The sequence below is a fragment of the Zootoca vivipara genome, chromosome 2, assembly GCF_965207765.1.
Source record: "Zootoca vivipara chromosome 2, rZooViv2.hap1.1, whole genome shotgun sequence".
In the NCBI taxonomy this organism is placed as follows: Eukaryota; Metazoa; Chordata; class Lepidosauria; order Squamata; family Lacertidae; genus Zootoca; species Zootoca vivipara.
The window spans coordinates 118,735,534-118,755,131 of NC_142584.1; the positions used below are offsets into that span (position 1 = coordinate 118,735,534).

A 19,598-nucleotide genomic window follows, 5' to 3' on the forward strand; every position below is an offset into this window, starting at 1 on the left:
GGAGTCTCTCGTGTTCAGAGCATAGCTGCCAAGTACCCCGTTTTCCCCGGGAAACCCCCGTTTTTTCTTTCCTTTTCCCGGCGGTCCCCCGTATCACTTTGTCTCCTGTTATTCTCCCTTATATTCTCCTGCTGGCGGCCATTCCCCCCCCCCCCTGATTTGCCCATCTATGGGCACTGAAAATGGCTGGCGCCGGCTTCGAAAGTTGCATCTACGCATGCCCGGAAGTGCGTAGACGCGACTTCCGGTGTCGGCGGCGGCCATTTTTGGTGCCCACAGATGGGCAAAGCGACACCAGAAGTTGCGTCTATGCAACGTCCGGTGTCACGCGGCTGCTAGTCCCGGATTCTGCAGTCCGGGACTTGGCAGGTATGGTTCAGAGGCTGGGGTGCATGCAACAATTTTTAAAAGCTAAGTTTCATTCCAGTTATATGCCGGACTGATAAATTGAGGACCGGAGAGGCATAGAACTTCTGTATCCACTTTTGAAAAGGTTTGGCAAAGTGTTGAATGGAACCGTTCCTTTCTGTCCAAACTGTGTCCTGGGAACCAAGTCTCGAGAGGCACAGTTGAGTATGTTTAGCCTGGGGAAAGAGAAGATTGAGAGGTGATCTGATGGCTACCTTCAAGGCTGAAGATAGGGCAAGCTTGTTTTCTGCTGTTCCAGAGTGTGGGACCCGAGTCAATGGCTTCAAATTACAAGAAATGAGATTCCAGCGAAATATTGGAAATAACTTTCTGGTGGTGAGAGCTCTGTTCTACGGCGGGACAGACTAACTTGGAAGGTGGTGGACTCCCTTTCGTTGGAGGTTTTTAAGCTGAGGCTGGATGGCCATTTGGGTCCATTCCTATGAAGGTGATTCTATGAAGGTGTGGCCTCTGTAATGGAGTCTGCAATCCCCTGGAAGCAACAGCAGAGAGGTCTGCTGATGACTTCACCCCTAGAGAGAACAAGTTTTGGATAGGTGTTGTTAACAGTCGTCAACAGGGTTACCGTACCCATTGAGCCAATCACCCATCACCCTTCTGAGAAATACCCCACCATAGGTGCCAAGTTCCGGATTGAAAAATCCGGGATCAGCAGCGCCGCAGCACCAGAAGTTGCTTCTATGCATGTCCAGAAGTGCATAGAAGCAACTTCTGGCGCTGCGGACATGAAAAATCCAGGATCAGCAGCGCCGCGGCACTGGAAGTCGCTTCTATGCACTTCCGGACATGCGTAGAAGCAACTTCTGGCACTGTGGACATTTTGGAAATGGGCACAGCGGCATCGGAAGTTGCTTCTACACATGTCCGGAAGTGCATAGAAGCGACTTCTGGCGCTGCGGACATGAAAAATCCGGGATCAGCAGCGCCGCGGCACCGGAAATAGCTTTTATGCCCTTCCGGACATGCGTAGAAGTGACTTCTGGCGCTGTGGACATTTTGGAAATGGGCACAGCGGAATCGGAAGTCGCTTCTATGCATGTCCGGAAGGGCATAGAAGCGACTTCCGGTGCCGGCGCGGCACCAGAAGAACATGGCCGCCAGCAGGAGCTCCATAATCCAGGGGAATACGGGGTATTTTGCTATTCGGGACACCTGCGGGAAACGGTAAGAAAATACGGGGGTTTCCCGGGGAAAACGGGGTACTTGGCAGCTATGTACCCCACCCTCCTACTATATATAAGGGTCTGGTGACTTCTGTTTCAGAAGTGTGCATGCACAAGAAAGCTTATACCAGAACAAACTTAGTTGGTCTATAAGGTGCTACTGGACAATTTATTTATTTATATTTATTTTTATTTTGACTTCGCAAGAGGTGTTGAAATTGTGGTTGGTTGGATAGTACTGTAGCAATGGAATGGTCTTGGAGGTGGGGTGCACATTTTTATTCTTGTTTATTTATGATTATTACTTTGTAAAAAAATATAGAAAAAATAGCAGGGGCATTTTAGGACATGCTGAATTGTGGCTACTTTTGTGGTCAGGTTTATGATCTGCTCCCCGTGAAGAACCTCAAAGGTTACATCTACAGGCAGCACTACCTGCTTGACCCGGACGTTCGTCACTGCACAGCTAAGAAACATGTTGTGGGAGGCATCAGCTACAAACCTGAACCTTTTCAGTGGGGTGAAGGTGACGCCTATGACATTCTCAAGGTGAGTGCCAAAGGACCCACTGCATTGGCATGAGGCTCTTCATCTCAGGGCCATGGGTTTGAGCCCCATGTGGGTGAGAGAGTTCTGCATTGCAGGAATTTGAGCTAGGTGACCCTTGCGGTCCCCTCCCACTCTGCAAGTCTATGATTTGTGTGTGGGGTGTGTGTGAAATGTCTGCCAGGAAAAGGAGGGCACATTGTAGGGACTCACCGTGTGACAGTGGCAGCTCAGCCACCCAAAATCTAGGGCTGTAAGGAAGCATCGTGTTGCATTCCACCCTGCATACAGCACATGCAACAATGTTTCCATTCCCCTGCAGTTCATGTCCTCTGCGGAGAAAGATTATGTAACCTAATGTAAGCACATAAGAAGAGCCTGCTGGATCAGGGCAATGCGTTTAGTCCAGTGTTGTGTTCTCACGTTGCTCAACCAAATTTCTGTGGGAAGCCTGCAAGCAGGATCCGAGCACAAGAGCCCTTTCCCCCCTCCTGTGGTTTACAGCAGCTGGTATTCAGAAGCATCACTGTGGAGGCAAAGCATCGCCTTCATGGCTCGCAGCCACCAATAGCCTTTCCCCCTAATTTGTCTGATCCTCTGAGCCATCCACGTTGGCGGCCATCACTCCCTATTGTGGAAGCGAGTTTCAAAGTTGAACTAGGAAAAAGGTAAAGGTAAAGGACCCCTGGATGGTTAAGTCCAGTCAAAGGTGACTATGGGGTTGCGGCGCTCATCTCGCTTTCAGGATGAGGAAGACGGCATTTGTCCACAGCTAGCTTTCTGGGTCATGTGGCCAGCATGACTAAACTGCTTCTGGCACAACGAGATGGAGGCCAGAGCACACGGGAACGCCGTTTACCTTCCTGCCGCAGCAGTACCTATTTATCTGCTTGCACTGGCGTACTTTCGAACTGCTAGGTTGGCAGGAGCTGGGACAGAGCAACAGGAGCTCATCCCATCGTCGCAGGAATTCAAACCACTGACCTTCTGATCGGCAAGCCCAAGAGGCTCAGTGGTTTAGACCACAGTGCCACCTGTATCCCTACAGTTGAACTAGGCACCATGTGAATAACTACTTTTTGAATCCATCCTGAATCTTTCAACATTCAGTTTCACTGGATGCCCATGAGTTCTAATGTCATGAGAGTACTGTGTCCAGTTCTGGGCACCACAATTTAAGAAGATGTCAACAAGCTGCAATGTGTACAGAGGAGGGCAACCAAGATGATCAAGGGTCTGGAAACAGGTAGGTAGCTGTGTTGGCCTGACGCAGTCGAAATATATATAAAAATAAAATAAACAACAGGTTTACCATACCCAATGAGTCAATCACCCATCTCCTACTACCCTCCTGAGAAAAACCCCACCCCACCCTCCCACTACCGTGTTTCTCCAAAAATAAGACACCGTCTTATATTTATTTTTCCTTTAAAAAAAACACGGTGGCTTATTTTCAGGGAAGGTCGTATTTTTTTCTTATTAAGTATGGTACAGTTTAACCTACAAGGTTAAACTGCCTATCACTATGGCTTATTTTTGGAGTATGGCTTATTTTCGGAGAAACACGGTATGTATAAGGGTCTGGTGACTTCTGTTTCAGTGTATCTGAAGAAGTGTGCATGCACATGAAAGCTTATACGAAGAACAAACTTAGTTGGTCTCTAAGGTGCTACTGGACTATTTTTTAATTTTTAATTTTATATATTTCAAGTGTCTGGGAGCCAAACCTTATGAGGAACGGTTGAAATAGCTGGTCCTGTTTAGCCTGGAAAAAAGGCTGAGGGGCCCTTCAAACATTTCAAGGGCTGTCACATGAAAGAGGGAACAAGCTTGTTTTCTCCTGCTCTGGAGGCTAGGGGCTGGGCCAATGGCTTCAAGTTACAAGAAAGGAGATTCCGACTAATCATTAGGAAGAACTTTCTGACAGTAAGAGCTGTTTGGCAGTGGAACGGACTCCCATGAGAGGTGGTGGACTCTCCTTCCTTGGAGGTTTTTAAGCAAAGTTTGGATGGCCACCTGTCCTGGATGCTTTAGCTGAGATTCCTGTGTTGCAGGAGGCGGTTGGATGGCCACTTGATGACCCTTCGGATCCCTTACAACTCTACAATTCCTTGATTCTATGAGAGAGGGAGAAAAATGTTTCTCTAACCCCCTATATCATTCCAGACCACCCAGCAGTGGGCAGAATTAAGAGGATGTTCAGCTCCTGAAGGGTTAATCCAGACTAGATAGAGGTTCTCCTGGTCAGGTATTTGGGAACAGAGACACATAACACTCTAGAAAAGGGTTCATACTGGCTTATTTTCTCATTTTGCAGGACTTTGGCTTGAAAGTTTTTACCAGCACCAAGATACAGAAGCCTAACATTTGCAGAGAAGAGATACTTCCCAGTAAGAACCTGATGGCAATGTTGGTGGCAATTGTAGGAGTGGGGGTGGGATTTCCTCCAGTTAACCTTTGTTCCATCTTCATAATGCCCTCAAAATCACAACATTTATAAGCTCTGCAAATTTAAGAGGAAAGATAAGAGCAGGCATCCCCAAACTGTGGCCCTCCAGATGTTTTGGCCTACAACTCTCATGATCCCTAGCTAACAGGACAAGTGATCGGGCAAGATGGGAATTGTAGTCCAAAACATCTGGAGGGCCAAAGTTTGGGGATGCCTGGATAAGAGCTTAAGAAGAGCCAGGATGCTCTTGTCTAGCATCCTGTTCTCACATTGGCTGAACGGTTGCTTGGGGAAACCAGCAAATGAACACCCAACTACCCTCTACATCCCTAAGGGCCTTGATTCAATGACTAAAACTTTTGCTGAGTGACTATCTCTGCAGCGCTATATCTTTTTAAAAATATTAAGATACTTGGCGGAAGGGTTTTCAGGAAGCGTTTTAATTGCCTCATCCCTGCCGGCATTTGCATGCTTTAAATAGAAAATTTACAGTGGAACCTCGGTTCCCGAACGAAATCCGTTCCAGAACCCCGTTCAGCTTGCGAAATGTTCAAAAACCGAGGCATGGCTTCCCATTGGTTGCAAGAGCTTCTTGCACTCCGCAGAAGTCGCGTCGCACGTTCAAGTTCTGAAAAACATTCGAAAACAGAAGCATTTACTTCCGAGTTTTCGGCATTCGGGAACTGAAACATACGAGAACAGGGGCGTTCTGGAAACGAGGTTCCAATGTACCAGTATTTGCCCAAAGATAGATTCAGAGTGTATTTTGTTCTATTGCACACTTATGAATTTGCCACCGTTATCGTTATGGTAAAATATTGTGCCATTTCAATGGCATAGATTTATTAGTCACTCAGCATCAATAGAACATGGTTCTAGGCCTTGGAGGACACATGGCGATTGGCAGAATTCTACCTTTGGTTTTAAAAAGTGAAATGGCTTAAAAGTTAAATGGAACCAAATAGAAATTGGGTGCTTCTGTGTTGGGGTTTGAATTGTAAACACACAAATATACACACACAAGACAGCCATGTATGAAACACAATTTATGACATACACATACAGAGAGAGAGAATACAAAGAAAAACAAAATGAAATTAAATAAATAAATTAGTTGGCATCTGTTTGTCTCAAGAGATAATTTAAGAGTGTGGTCAAGCGGTTGGAGAGTTAGAGCGCTTGCTGTGGCTGTATGGGAGAGACATGTTTAATTGCAGCTGGACCAGATGAAGGTCTCGGTTTTGCTGTTACAGGTGCACTGTGGTGTTACTTGCCTCTGCTCTCCTCCCAGTGGTCATTTCTCCTCTGGTCACCACTGTGGAAATAAAGTACATAATGTAGGGTGATATCCAACAGTCCCACTCAGAGTATACTTACTGAAATCAAGAGGGCTTTCTGTTCATTGTGTCCGAATAACAACTGCTATCATCTATGCTCCTCTGTTTTCCTTCAAGCTGCTGCCCGACTGCATCATCAGCCCTCTGCCAACATGAGAGTACTGTCCGGACCTCCAGGCATTTCTGCACCACAAGTTGGAGGAACAGGAGGACAGCAGGAGACTGTCAGGAGCTTCTTTCCCGAGACGTGGCTCTGGAACACGTGGGTAGTGAAGTAAGTAGTGGTTTTCAGACTTTGTGGGGTGTGCATGTTGCAGGTATTAATATTACGCAGTTTGAAGCGAGTGGACGAATAAAAATGGGCTCCTTCGGAAATGAAGCGCTGTCAAGGCCGACAAGTTTAACGAAAGCTTTGCTTGCAGAACTTTCTTCAAAACAAAACAAAAACATCCAATGACACATCCAAACAACTCCATAAGACATATGCCAGTCCAAGGCTTAAGCGCAGCATCTTGCAAAATGTGAAACAAGTTTTTAATGTTTGATGCTGTATTTATTTTAATATTCGGTTGGAAGCCACCCAGAGTTGCTGGTGAAACCCAGCCAGATGGGTGGGATATATATATAATGATTATATAACAGACCTAGAAACAGAGGTCTGTCTCTCCCCATAACCTGCATCCTGCCTGGGGCTGTTTATCTGGAGACCTTCATTTACATTCTCACTCTCACAGAGCCCAGGAACAAAGGATTCCAGCCATCACCCTTCCAAGATGGCGAAGTTGCAATTCAATTCAATACCTCTCATGTGATCTAAGGTTAAACACTCACATGTTAGCTAGCAGAAAACAACATTCCATTATCAACTCAGTTAAGGCTCAGAGTCCCTTAGAGTAGGGCAGTGGAATTTTCCAGCATTAAACCCTTTCACCATTACACATAAGCATTCCCATTTCAGTGTCAATTAAAACAATTATAATCAATAGGGCAGTGGAGGTGCTGGGGGATTGCATAGTGAAAATCCCCTGAAAGAAATGTTGAGAACCTGTGGCCCTCCAGGTGTTACTGCCATACAACGTCCATCATGCCTGCTCACAGGCCATGCAGCCTGGGGCTGATGGGAGTTGGAGCCCAACAACAATGGGAAGGCAACACAGCCCCCACCCTGCAAAATCTCTGCCCTATTACAAGCCATAACCCTAGGGAGAATTAGGCAAATTAATGAAGGACAAGGCTCTTGATAGCACCTCAAATACTTGGAAGTGATGTGCATTTTACAGGATCTCCCTGGTATTGGGAAATGAAGATATGGCTTGCAGAAGGGAGCTATGAAAATGTTCCTCACCCTGCAAGGCCATCTTCAGAAATCTAAAGGCCTGTCACATTGAAGATGGATCAAACTCATAGCTGCCAAGTATCCCGTTTCCCCTGGGAAACCCCCGTTTTTTGTACCATTTCCCGGCGGTCCCCCGTATAGTTCGTCTCCCGTTATTCTCCCTTATTCTGCTCCTGCCGACGGCCATTTTTCCCCTGCTTTGCCCATCTATGGGCACCGAAAATGGCCGGCGCCAGCACCGGAAGTCGTGTCTACGCATGTCCGGAAGTGCGTAGATGCGACTTCCGGTGTCAGCGCCGGCCATTTTGAGTGCCCATGGATGGGCAAAGCGACACCGGAAGTTGCGGCTACGCACTTCTGGACATGCGTAGACGCGACTTCTGTTGCCGGCGCCGGCCATTTTGCGTGCCCATAGATGGGCAAAGCGACACCAGAAGTTGCGTCTACGCAACGTCCGGTGTCACGCGGCTGCCGGTCCCGGATTTTGCAGTCCAGGACTTGGCAGGTATGATCAAATTGGACTTGGCAGGTATTTATTAAGTTTGACTGCAGTACTCCTTCTGGCCAGCGTGGCTGCAGTTCTTACCCTGCCCATAGTGGCTACAGTTCTCACTCAGGTCCACAACATGCAAATGAAGGATTGAGACTGCTGTTCACGGATTAGGTAACTAGGGGAAGTTTGTACCGTTGCAAGTTACTGAGTACTATATAAGCCAGCCGGCTAAGCTATTGTGCAGTCCAGGACTCAGAGCTGAAATAAAGAGCTGGTTGTTTTAAGAGCTGTGTCTTCATCCGTCTTTCCCACGACTTGACACAAACATTGCTGGGGCTTATACTAGATGACCCTTGGGGTCCCTTCCAACTTCATATGATTCTATGAAACTTGTTTTCTGCTGCTCCAGAGGGCAGGGCCCAAATCAATGGATTCAAGTTATAATAAAGGAGATTCTGACTAAACATTATGATGGTCAAAGCTGTTTGGCAGTCGAACGGACTCCCTCAGGTGGTGGTGGACTCTCCTTCCCTGGAGGCTTTTAAGCAGAGCTTGAATGGTCATCTGTCAGTGATTTGTTAGCTGGGATTTGTGCAGTGGACTAGATGGTCCTATCAATGGTATCAAACACCGAGTAAATTGGCAAAAATGTACAAAACTAAATCAAATAAATGTTGGAAATGTAAAGAGAAAGAAGGTTCTTTATGTGTGGTGCCAGTGTGGTGCAGTGGTTAAGAGTGGTAGACTCGTAATCTGGTGAACTGGGTTCGTGTCCCTGCTTCTCCACATGCAGCTTCTGGGTGACCTTGGGCTAGTCACACTTCTCTGAAGTCTCTCAGCCTCACTCACCTCACAGAGTGTTTGTTGTGGGGGAGGAAGGAAAAGGAGAATGTTGGCCACTCTGAGACTCCTTAGGGTAGTGATAAAGCAGAATACCAAATCCAAACTCGTGGTGGTCTTGTAGTAAGATTAAGGCTTATTGGAAAATGATATACAATGAAATGAAAAGGATGTTTAAAATAACATTTGTAAAAAAAAAACACCAGAAGCCTTTCTCTTGGGAATTATAGGGATAGAACTACCTAAAATGTACAGAAATTTATCCATGTATCCATGTATACTTGCGCCAAAATGGAAAGAAGCAGAAGTCCCAGCAAAGGAAGAATGGATATGAAAACGTAAGGAATATGCAAAAATGGCAAAACTTACTGGAAGAATAAGAAATCAAGATAGCAAACTTTTAATAAAAGAATGGAAATGGTTTATTGAATATGTACAGACAAATTGTAAACAGATAAAAACACTGGCAGGATTATTGTAACAACCTGCAGTTATATAAGAGTATATATTCAAAGAAGATAATTAAATGAGTAAGTTAAGTCAATTTGGATATGCAGAAGACATTAAAAACAAATTTAAGGAACTGCAGAAAGAGGGGGAAGGAAGTCAAGTTTTAAAATGTCAAAATGACTGTAAAATCAATGGAATATACATACATCTGAAAACACACACACACACACAGAGAGAGAGAGAGAGAGAGAGAGAGAGAGAGAGAGAGAGAGAGAGCTCACCCTTGGGACCCCTTCCAACTCTATGATTCTATGATTCTTGTTCTTCTCTGTCCCTCAGCGACGAGTCCCAAGGCGAGGTTGACATCCCCGTGACCATTCCGGACACCATCACCGAGTGGATGGCGGGAGCTTTCTGCTTGTCCCCGGATGTGGGCTTTGGCCTGGCCCAGACTGCCTCCCTCAAGGCCTTCCAGCCATTCTTCCTTGATCTGACCTTGCCCTACTCTGTGGTGCGGGGCGAAGCGTTCACCCTGAAGGCCACTGTCTTCTCTTACATGCAGCGCTGCGTCAGGGTGAGGAACGCCCTAGCTTGGCTCCTGATTCCTGAAAACTCCTCGCCCTCTTTTCCCTTGGCATAGAATTTGGATTGCCTAGGCACAGAATCATATTGCTGCAGGCACCCCAGTCTCTTGAGTGGCGAGAGACTTTTATTTCCTCCCCGGTAATGCATTTCTGTTCATGGACAGGTCAGTATATCGCTGGCTCCCTCTGCTGAGTTCGTGGCTTCCCCTCTGGAGAAGGAGGAGGAATCATATTGCCTGTGTGCTGATGAAAGGAAAACGGTCTCTTGGACGGTAACTCCCAAATCTCTAGGTAAGCAGCAATGCTAGGACCTGAGGAAACTCACCCAGTGGGACAACTCATGGGCGTACCCAGCACGGGGCAGGGGGGCAGCTGGCCCCCCTAGAAGCAGGGCCGGCGCAGCCATGGGCGAGAGCGGCGCTGCCGGCAGGGCTGGTGGGCAGAGGCAGAGGCGGAGCACAGCCCGGCGGAGTGCGAGTTCAGCGTTCCCGCCCGCTGCGCCACACCCTCCAGCTTCCCGAGAGGTGGCCGAGCTCCGGCTGGGTCCCCTGCCGCCCAGCCCAGCCCCCAGCTCGTGCTGCCCCAACAAGCCGGGGAAGGCGCTCAGTGTCCGCTCCACCACATCGCCCATGCCCAGGCCGACACCACTGCTGCCCGGGGCCGCTGCTGCATCCCGGAAGAGGAGGCCCCAAGCCTGACGCCCCGGCGGAGGGAGAAGGGAGAGCGGCCTGCCAGCCGCCTCTGCCTCTGCCGCTTCAGCACTCACTTCCGGGCCGCCTCTGTCGGCGGAGAAGGCCACTCGCCGCCCCCAGGAGGGCTTCCTCTCAAGGAGGAAGGCGCCGGGCAGGGAGGAGGAGGAGGAGGAGGAGGAGGCTGGGCTGGGATCTAGAAGGAGAGCCAGGCGCTGCGAGGAGAAGTTATTTTTATTATTTTCATTTTTATTCTTACATCATCATCACCATCATCATTGTTCTCCGTAGCCCCGCCCACATCCCACTTTGTGGCCCCTCCCTCCCATACCTTGGCCCCACCCCTTGCCCCCCCTAGTTTTGATCCTGGGTACGCCCCTGGGACAACCGTCTTCTAAAACCTTAGATCAGGGATATGTATTTGACTTCCAAAACGTTCAGAAACCAAGCTGTGGCTTCCGATTGGCTGCAGGAAGCTCCTGCAGCCAATCGTAAGCCACTGAAGTTGCGTCAGACGTTTGGGTTCCAAAGAATGTTCGCAAACTGGAACACTCACTTCTGGGTTTGCTGCGTTTGGGAGCCAAAACGTTCCACTACAGAGGCATTCAAGATCCAAGGTACAACTGTATATGAGAGGAGTCCTGATTCCTCCTACAGAGTTGCCACATTTAGAGTGCAGTGAATGGGTTTTTTGTTTGTTTTGTTTTTTGGTGCATTTCAGGCACACAAATACTGTATTTTTAGTGCGCGGCAAATTTCGGGTATGCATTGGTTTCTCTGCCAACTTTAAACAGCCTGATAAGAACGGAAAGGATTGCAAGCGAACCGTGCTATTAGCAAAATAGAACGAGGCTGGCCCCTTTTCTCTCTTCTAGGGGAAATAAACTTCACAGCAAGTGCTGAAGCCCTGAACTCTGAACAGCTCTGTGGGAACGAAATAGTGGAGACGCCCCACGATGGGCAGAAGGACACTATGATCAAATCCCTTTTGGTGGAGGTACAAGGGCTGCTTTGATCTTGATTGGGGGTTCCATAAGTGTGGTGAGAGAGAGAGAGAGAAATGAATGAATGAATGAATGAATGAACGTTTATTTGCATCAGCCACATAAGTGTGATTTTGTGTGGAATAAAACAGAACTTCCAAGTGTCCCTATTTTCCAGAGACAGTCCCGGATTTACAGAAGCCATCCCGCTTTCTGATTTGATCCTGGAATGTCCTGCTTTTCCTCCCCATTGTCACTTGAGAAATGTTGGAGGGCATGGTAAAGCAACAATGTTTGCAATAAGATGCCTGGATCATTGGCGGATGATAGAGAGAAAGGGAACTTGCTCTTCCCACTGACTCCTTCTCTCTCGGCGATTACTGTATTCTTTTGTGTATAAGACAATGGTGGTTTTCTTTTGCTAAACTTGAGGTCATTTTAAATGCACATTGCACAGGGCTCTTGAAATATGGTAACCCCAAAAAAGCTCAACAACATTGGCCAACTTCCCCCCAAAAAAGCTTAACAGCTTTTGGTGATTTCCTGTCAAAAGCTCAAAGTTGTTCTGTTTGATGTCTAAAATATTGACTTCTTGATTTGGGGTTAAATAAATATGGGTCATCTTACACATGGAGGCATCTTATACATGGGAAAATGCGGTACTTTTTGGCAAGGTAGGCTATTTCCTTTCAGGTTTTACTTCCTGCTTGTTCTCCAAGTTTCAGTCAATGTGAGCTAGCATGTGCCCGTGTTAACTTATTGGCTCTAACTTGACTGCATGTAAAATTGATATACAGGGACTTCAGGGTGAAGGGTTTGTAATAACTAAATAATATTTAGAATGGCTTTGTTTGCCATGAGGAACACACCTTAAGTTTTCTTTATCTTTCCAACCAGACTATTTCTTTCTGCACACTGCTGGAATGCAGAATTTTTTTCATTCTCTCTCTCTCTCTCTTTTTAATATCCTTTTTATTGCTTATTCTTCATAAATGCAATATATATATAACATACAAAACATCCCATACCGTGCCATACAAAATATATAATAAACTTGCATACAATTATATGCAGCAGGGCATACACAATACGGAATACCATCATTGCTTATCTTTTCCCTTTTTTTGGCTATTACCCACCCTTTAATAAAAAGGAATTAAGGTACAGAGCAAAAGAAAAAAAAAAGAAAAAGAAAAGGGGGGAGGTTTATACTTCCTGTTAATTCCACGTGTATAGACTTATTCTTTATACTTGAATGTCAATACCATTAGTACAAACTTCTAAAACTTAGAAGTCTTAGAGGCAATTCAAAAGGAATTTTTTTAAAGGGAAAGATAAAAGAAATATGTTCAAAAATATAGTAAAGATGTAATACCCATGGCAGCTTTTGAGTGATACTAAAAGGAAACAGGGACCCAGGTGACGCTGTGGGTTAAACCACAGAGCCTAGGGCTTGCTGATCAGAAGGTCGGCAGTTCGAATCCCTGCAATGGGGTGAGCTCCTGTTGCTCGGTCCCAGCTCCTGCCCACCTAGCAGTTCAAAAGCACATCAAAGTGCAAGTAGATACCTTCCGGCGGGAAGGTAAATGACATTTCCGTGCGCTGCTCTGGTTCGCCAGAAGCAGCTATGACATGCTGGCCACATGACCCGGAAGCTGTCTGCGGACAAACGCCGGCTCCCTCGGCCTATAGAGCGAGATGAGCGCCACAACCCCAGAGTCGGACACGACTGGACCTGATGGTCAGGGGGCCCTTTACCTTTAAAAGGAAACAGGATTGAAATATAATTGTTAGGATGTAAAAGGAATGCAGAATTTTTTTCATTCTCAGCCTAGGTGTTACTTCTGCAGAGTTTCTTATTCTCACTTACCCTTTTCTCTCCTCTCCTCTCCTCTCCTCTCCTCTCCTCTCCTCTCCTCTCCTCTCCTCATGAAGCCAGAAGGTGTTGAGAGGGACGTGGTCTTCAGCAACCTGCTCTGTGCAGCTGGTAAGTGTCTGCTACCGGAAGGAGCATCTCCACCCCCATCATTTTGCCTGGACACTGAGGTCCACCTCCGAGGGCCTTCTGGCAGTTCCCTCCCTGCGAGAAGTGAGGTTACAGGGAACCAGGCAGAGGGACTTCTTGGTAGTGGCACCCACCCTGTGTAACACCCTCCCGTCAGATGTCAAGGAAATAAATAACTATCTTATCGTAGCCGAGTAAGATAGTCTTCCATAAACACGGTTTTAACAATGGGTCCGTAAGTGACTGTGGAGGCCAATTCTGGATCCACATGTCCTTCCACAGTGGGGACATTGGTTTCCAGGCGGGAGTTGATCACGGTGTGGATTTGCCAAGCGTGCCTTCCTCTTAGCACGTTTCTCCCTTGTGTCCTGAGTTTTTTCAAAGCCCATGACACCTTTGGTAAAGGCTGTTCTCCAACTGGAGCGCTCACAGGCCAGTGTTTCCCAGTTGTCAGTGTTTATACTACATTTTTAAAGCTTTGCCTTGAGACAGTCTTTAAATCTCTTTTGTTAACCACCAGCATTACATACAGAAACATCATCATCATCATCAGTTGCATTTCTCCCAGAATGAACCAAAGTGACAATTATTAATACTATTATTACTATTTGTAGTTGTAGTAGTAATTACACACCCTTTGTTAGCTATTTTTCTGAGTGATGCAGTGCTTTTACCCTCGAAGCTCTAGTGATGAAGCAGACTCCACACACAAGACTTTGAAGATGACTCTTTACTTGCAGGATGGCAAGTTTTACAAGCCATATTATGTATGCATATCACGTCCAATACAATGCATTTCTCTCCCTTGAGCCCAAGAGAGGGGCTTCTTGCTTCTTCTTCCAAAACTCCTTCAATGCCGACCATAAATGATCAGTCCATAGCTCCTCAAACCTGGAAGGGAACGAAGAGCAGGCTTGCAAATGCTCCCACTAACCGGAAGAGAGGCTGTCATAACCTGGCTACAGGAACGATCAAAACCCCCTCTGTTCTGCTTGCAGAGAAGTCGAAGTCATCAGGACCTGTTTCTTTAAAGCTGCCAGGCAACGTGGTGGAGGGCTCGGCCAGGGCCTCCTTCTGTGTGCTGGGTAAGTCATGAAAACTTGCCAGGACTCGGGCTTCACTGTGTGAACGCTCTAAATTCCACACCATCTGGCCTAGTCCTCACCCTTCCACATGTTAATAGCTCTCTGCCGTTCCAACGTCCTGGGTTGAGTGCAGTCACTTATGCAGTCAAAACAGCACCGTCCACATCATAGAATATGTCAGCAGGCTTGGAGGAAGCCCAAGATTTGCTGAAGTAGCAAACCAAGTTGTGGAAGGAGAGCTAAGGGCTGGGGCTGGGGTGGAATGGAACAGCTCAATGAGGAATGGGCATGTACCATGGACATGGGATACTAACTTTTGGGAAGGGAAATCAAGTGGGAGGGGTAATGGAATGGAGTATCCTGATAAGGAAGGTGTCTATCTCATAGCTGCCAAGTTCCGGATTGAAAAATCCGGGACCAGCAATGGCGTGGCACCGGAAGTCGCTTCTACGCGACTTCCGGACATGCGTAGAAGCGACTTCTGGCGCCGCGGCCATTTCGGTAAGAAAATACAGGGGGGTCCCGGGGGAATCGGGGTACTTGGCAGCTATGGTCTATCTGGAACTCAGTAAATATTTCGCTCTTATTTTCTGCTTGTCTTTCCTCTTATTCTAGCACATGCTTTCTTGACCTGGCTTCCCCTTGCCTCCTTAATTATGCCTCCATCTGAGCCTACCCATTTCTCAGGCAATCTGGCACTAATAATATGTGGGAATTGGACTCTAGTTCCCATTTACAGAACTATGCGAAATGAAGAGACCGGGTTGTTTAACCCTTTAGCTAGTTCCCTTTCCCGTCCTATAAAAATCACACAAGGCACTCTCTTTTTAAAGTTTAAATAACAAATAACTTTTGGTTACAGGTACATAAGTGCCTGGAAACTTCCATTTCACTGTATCTGAAGAAGTGTGCATGCACACGAAAGCTCATACCAAAATAAAAACTTAGTTGGTCTTTAAGGTGCTACTGAAGGAATTTTTTTAAATAACTTTTGCTCAGTGTACTTGTACTTGTTAGATTAAACATACAAGGCAGGCAGGTGTTTCTCATGTTGCTAACTAGGGACGTAGGTGGTGCTGTGGTCTAAACCACCTAGCTCCTTGGGCTTGCCAATCAGAAGGTCGGTGGTTTGAATCCCTGTGACAGGGTGAGCTCCCGTTGTTCTGTCCCAGCTCCTGCCAACCTAGCAGTTTGAAAGCATGCCAGTGCAAGTAGATAAATAGGTACCACTGATAATCGGTAGTCGGCATTTGTGTGTGGTCTGCTTTCCGTCACGGTGTTCCATTGCACCAGAAACGGTTTAGTCATGCTGGCCACATAAGCTGAAAAAGCTGTGGACAAACACCGTCTGACTCATCCTGAAAGCGAGATGAGTGCCGCAACCCCATAGTCACTGTAAGGGGGAAGGCTTATAGGGAACAGCCCCCCCCCCTCATCAGATCAAGTTCCTCTCAGAGCAGTAAGTCTAGGCTCTAGCAGCGTCAAAGAGCCTCAACGCCGAGTAGAGACGGAGGCAGAGGGGGAGGAAATGTAGGGAAAGCAGTCAGGAGGACGGCCCTCCCCCCCTACGCCTGAATTGAGGTAAACGGCACCCCGTAGGACAAGGGGGAGGCGCTTTGGCGTTCCCAAGCTGTTATGTTGGGCGCGAAACAGAAAGAAGCCATTGCAAGGTTCTGACTCAGACTAAGCAGACGTGTTTTCCAGAGACTTTGCACTGTAAATAGAATGCACACACACACAGAGACACACACACACACACAAAACACCTTAAAGACAAGCAGGTGTGGAGCGTCGTTACTCAAGAGTAGCCGCAATAATTTCTGACAGTCGCCTTTGACCGGACTCAACCATCCAGGGGTCCTTTACCTTTTACTTTGCTAATACATATTGCATAGATTTGTATCTCATTATCCCTTAATTTTTCTCTGATTCCATCTGGCCATTCTCCCACAGCATTTTCATTACATTTCCATCTGAAGCTATTTTTTTATCCCACTCCCTGATCTGTGATTTCCTTACGGAATTTTGCGTTGCTTTGATGTTTTCTTTTGTCACGCATTTCATTTGGTGGCTCTGCAGCATTCCCTCATATTCCAACTAGCCCCTTGCGTCCATCTTTCCCCTCCCCTCCTTTTCCCACATCCCAGGGGACATCCTTGGAACAGCCATAGAGAACCTCCACCAGCTTCTTCGGATGCCCTACGGCTGTGGGGAGCAGAACATGGCCCTCTTTGTCCCCAACATCTACATCCTGGAGTACCTGAATAAGACTGGGCAGCTGACTGAGGACGTGAAGTCCAAGGCCCTGGGATACTTAGTGGCTGGTGAGAAAAACTTGTGAGGAGGGGGTGTACGGGGAGAATTCTACATTTGTTGTTTCCTACAAAGGGAGGGAGGAACAATATAATAATTATAATATAATAATAATTTATTATTTATACCCCGCCCATCTGGCTGGGTTTCCCCATCCACTCTGGGCAGCTTCCAACAGAAATATTAAAATACACTAATTTCTTAAAGATTTAAAGCTTCCCTAAACAGGGCTGCCTTCAGGTGTCCTCTAAAAGTCTGGTAGTTGTTTTTCTTTTTGACATCTGGTGGGAGGGCGTTCCACAGGGCGGGTGCCACTACCAGTAAGGCCCTCTACCTGGTTCCCTGTAGCTTTGCTTCTCGCAGTGAGGGAACCGCCAAAAGGCCCTCGGCACTGGACCTCAGTGTCCGGGCAGAGCGATGGAGGTGGAGACGCTCCTTCAGGTATACTGGACCGAGGCCATTTAGGGCTTTAAAGGTCAGCACCAACACTTTGAATTGTGCTCGGAAACGTACTGGGAGCCAATGCAGGTCTTTCAAGACCGGTGTTATGTGGTCTCGGCGGCTGCTCCCAGTCACCAGTCTAGCTGCCGCATTCTGAATTAATTGTAGTTTCCGGGTCACCTTCAAAGGTAGCCCCACATAGAGCGCATTGCAGTAGTCCAAGTGGGAGATAACTAGAGCAGGCACCACTCTGGTGAGACAATCTGCAGGCAGGTAGGGTCTTAGCCTGCGTACCAGATGGAGCTGGTAGACAGCCACCCTGGACACAGAATTAATGTAGATTTACCATATTTATAAGCATGGCTGCTGGCTTTAATGGACTGAAATCAATACATTAATTGACTACCAGTTGTTGGCTAGCTAGTAGGGACCAATTTTAAGCACTGGGACTTTGAGTTCAGGACACACTTTGAACCTATTGAGAACCTGAGGGTGGAATGTCTTCTCTTTATGCCCACATAGCCTCTGAGCATCCATCACCGCCCCCTTGGTTGTATGGCTGAGTAGCCTTTCCTCCCCCGAAAAGTACATAGAGCCAAAGGAGGAAGTTGGAAGAGTGATGCTCTTTCTCACTTCCTCCTTCAAATCTATGTGCTTTACAAGGCTCGGATTAATTCTGCTGGATCTACTCAGATCCCTTGAATGAACTAGGTGTGTGTTTGTGTATCCACTTTCTTTCTGTCTCGCTGTGGGGGCGAGTGGATAGCAGCATTTATCAATGGGGTTATGAGTTTGTTTTGTTCTTGTTTTTATCATGTATCTTTATTTCGTACGTTTTTTTACTGTGAACTGCCCTGAGATCTTTGGGTGAAGGGCGGTATACAAGTTTAATTTTTTAACGAGTTTTCGGTAGCATTTAGGAAAACACTGAATGTAGCATTGCCATAAAGAGCGCAATCCTCTCCTATTATTGCAGAAGTAGACATAATTCACAAAATGACACGCGCAAAATAGAAAAGTACTCCTTGTTTATCAGGTTTCAGAACTGTAAGTCTCAAGAAAATATTCAACTTTACGCTTTTTTGTTGCGTTACAGTTCTTACCACTTCTTTCCATAGAAGATGCCTCTGTTGATTTTTGGGTAAGTTGCAAATTTAATCAAGAAGATTAAAAAAGGCCAAAAAAAAAAAACCCAATTCTCCTTCCATTTCAGGCTACCAGAGGCAACTGAACTACAAGCACTCTGATGGCTCCTACAGCACCTTTGGACAACATAACCGGAGCCCAGGGAACACCTGGTGAGATTGACAGAGGCCGCCTCATTTACGCAAGGCATACAGTATATACATGTTGAGCAGGGGGAGGTTACCTGGTTGAGTTACCTTGAAAGTCCAAATACACTATGTCAGCTGGCTCACCTTTATCCATATGCTTGTTGACACTCTCATAGGGCTCTATAGGTTTGTGGGACAGGACTTGTCCTTGCAGAAGCCATGCTGGTTCTACTTCAGCAAGGCTTGTTCTTCTATATTGCTTGGTAATTATATCATTGACAATTCTTTCCTGGGACAGATGTTACGCTAACCAGCCTGTAATTTCCACAATCCCTACCCCAGAATATATTCTATTGTAATACAATTCTGTATTCCTTAGCTTAAGCTATCAATTTTTTGTCTCATACATGAAAATGCTTTCCTGGTGTTGCATCCCATATTATTCATTCTGAGGCCCTATCAAAGGGCACATTTCTGGGCTTCTGCCTTTCATATTTCCCCAAATGCATTGGCACCGGAAGGTGACTCTGCTGTGCTCTGCGGCTTTCCTGCAGGCTGACGGCATTTACGCTCAAGTCCTTTTCCCGAGCCAGACCCTACATCTTTGTGGAAGAAAAACACATCCAGGATGCTCAGGCCTCTCTGGCTGTCAGGCAGAAAGAGAATGGCTGCTTCAGTAGCATTGGGACCCTGTGGAACAACGCTCTGAAGGTACAGAGAGAGGGAGAGAATGCAGTCAGAACCAGATGCTGAGGGCAACCTCAGAAGCAAAAATTCACCGGTGTGGTTTGTGTTGGCCTTTCGGGCTGAATTAAGTTAGAAATTGTCATGGTGTGATTACAGTATCTTACACTGTTCTCTTGAGCTCTTTCTGAGGCCTCTGGACTGAGGAAGTTGTAGTGTGGAAGATACCATGAAAAGAGAAGATAGGTGGGAACATAGATCCATAGCTGCCAAGTCTCCCGTTTTCCCCGGGAAACCCCCGCTTTTACTTACCTTTTCCCGGTGGTCCCCCGTATCACTTCATCTCCCGTTTTTCTCCATTATTTTCTCCTGCCGGTGGCCATTTTTTCCCCTGATTTGCCCTTCTATGGGCACAAAAAATGGCCGCGGGCAGCTTCAAAAGTCGCATCTACGCATGACTGGAAGTGCGTAGATGCGACTTCCGGTGTCGGCGGTGG

At 46.8% G+C, this 19,598-nt stretch overlaps 1 protein-coding gene across 2 annotated transcripts in view; it reads left to right on the forward strand.

The window, feature by feature from the left end:
- The window catches only part of LOC118081112 (alpha-2-macroglobulin-like), a 48,839-nt gene that overhangs the window by 16,581 nt on the left and 12,660 nt on the right, over positions 1-19,598 (forward strand). For both annotated transcript variants that reach the window (XM_088663670.1, XM_035107300.3), the window contains exons 16-26: positions 1,971-2,141; positions 4,456-4,528; positions 6,042-6,198; positions 9,383-9,617; positions 9,792-9,918; positions 11,192-11,313; positions 13,235-13,286; positions 14,303-14,389; positions 16,537-16,713; positions 18,357-18,441; positions 18,972-19,128. In XM_088663670.1, the coding sequence (XP_088519796.1) occupies positions 1,971-2,141; positions 4,456-4,528; positions 6,042-6,198; positions 9,383-9,617; positions 9,792-9,918; positions 11,192-11,313; positions 13,235-13,286; positions 14,303-14,389; positions 16,537-16,713; positions 18,357-18,441; positions 18,972-19,128 (1,443 nt within the window). The remainder of the gene's footprint in view (positions 1-1,970; positions 2,142-4,455; positions 4,529-6,041; positions 6,199-9,382; positions 9,618-9,791; positions 9,919-11,191; positions 11,314-13,234; positions 13,287-14,302; positions 14,390-16,536; positions 16,714-18,356; positions 18,442-18,971; positions 19,129-19,598) is intronic.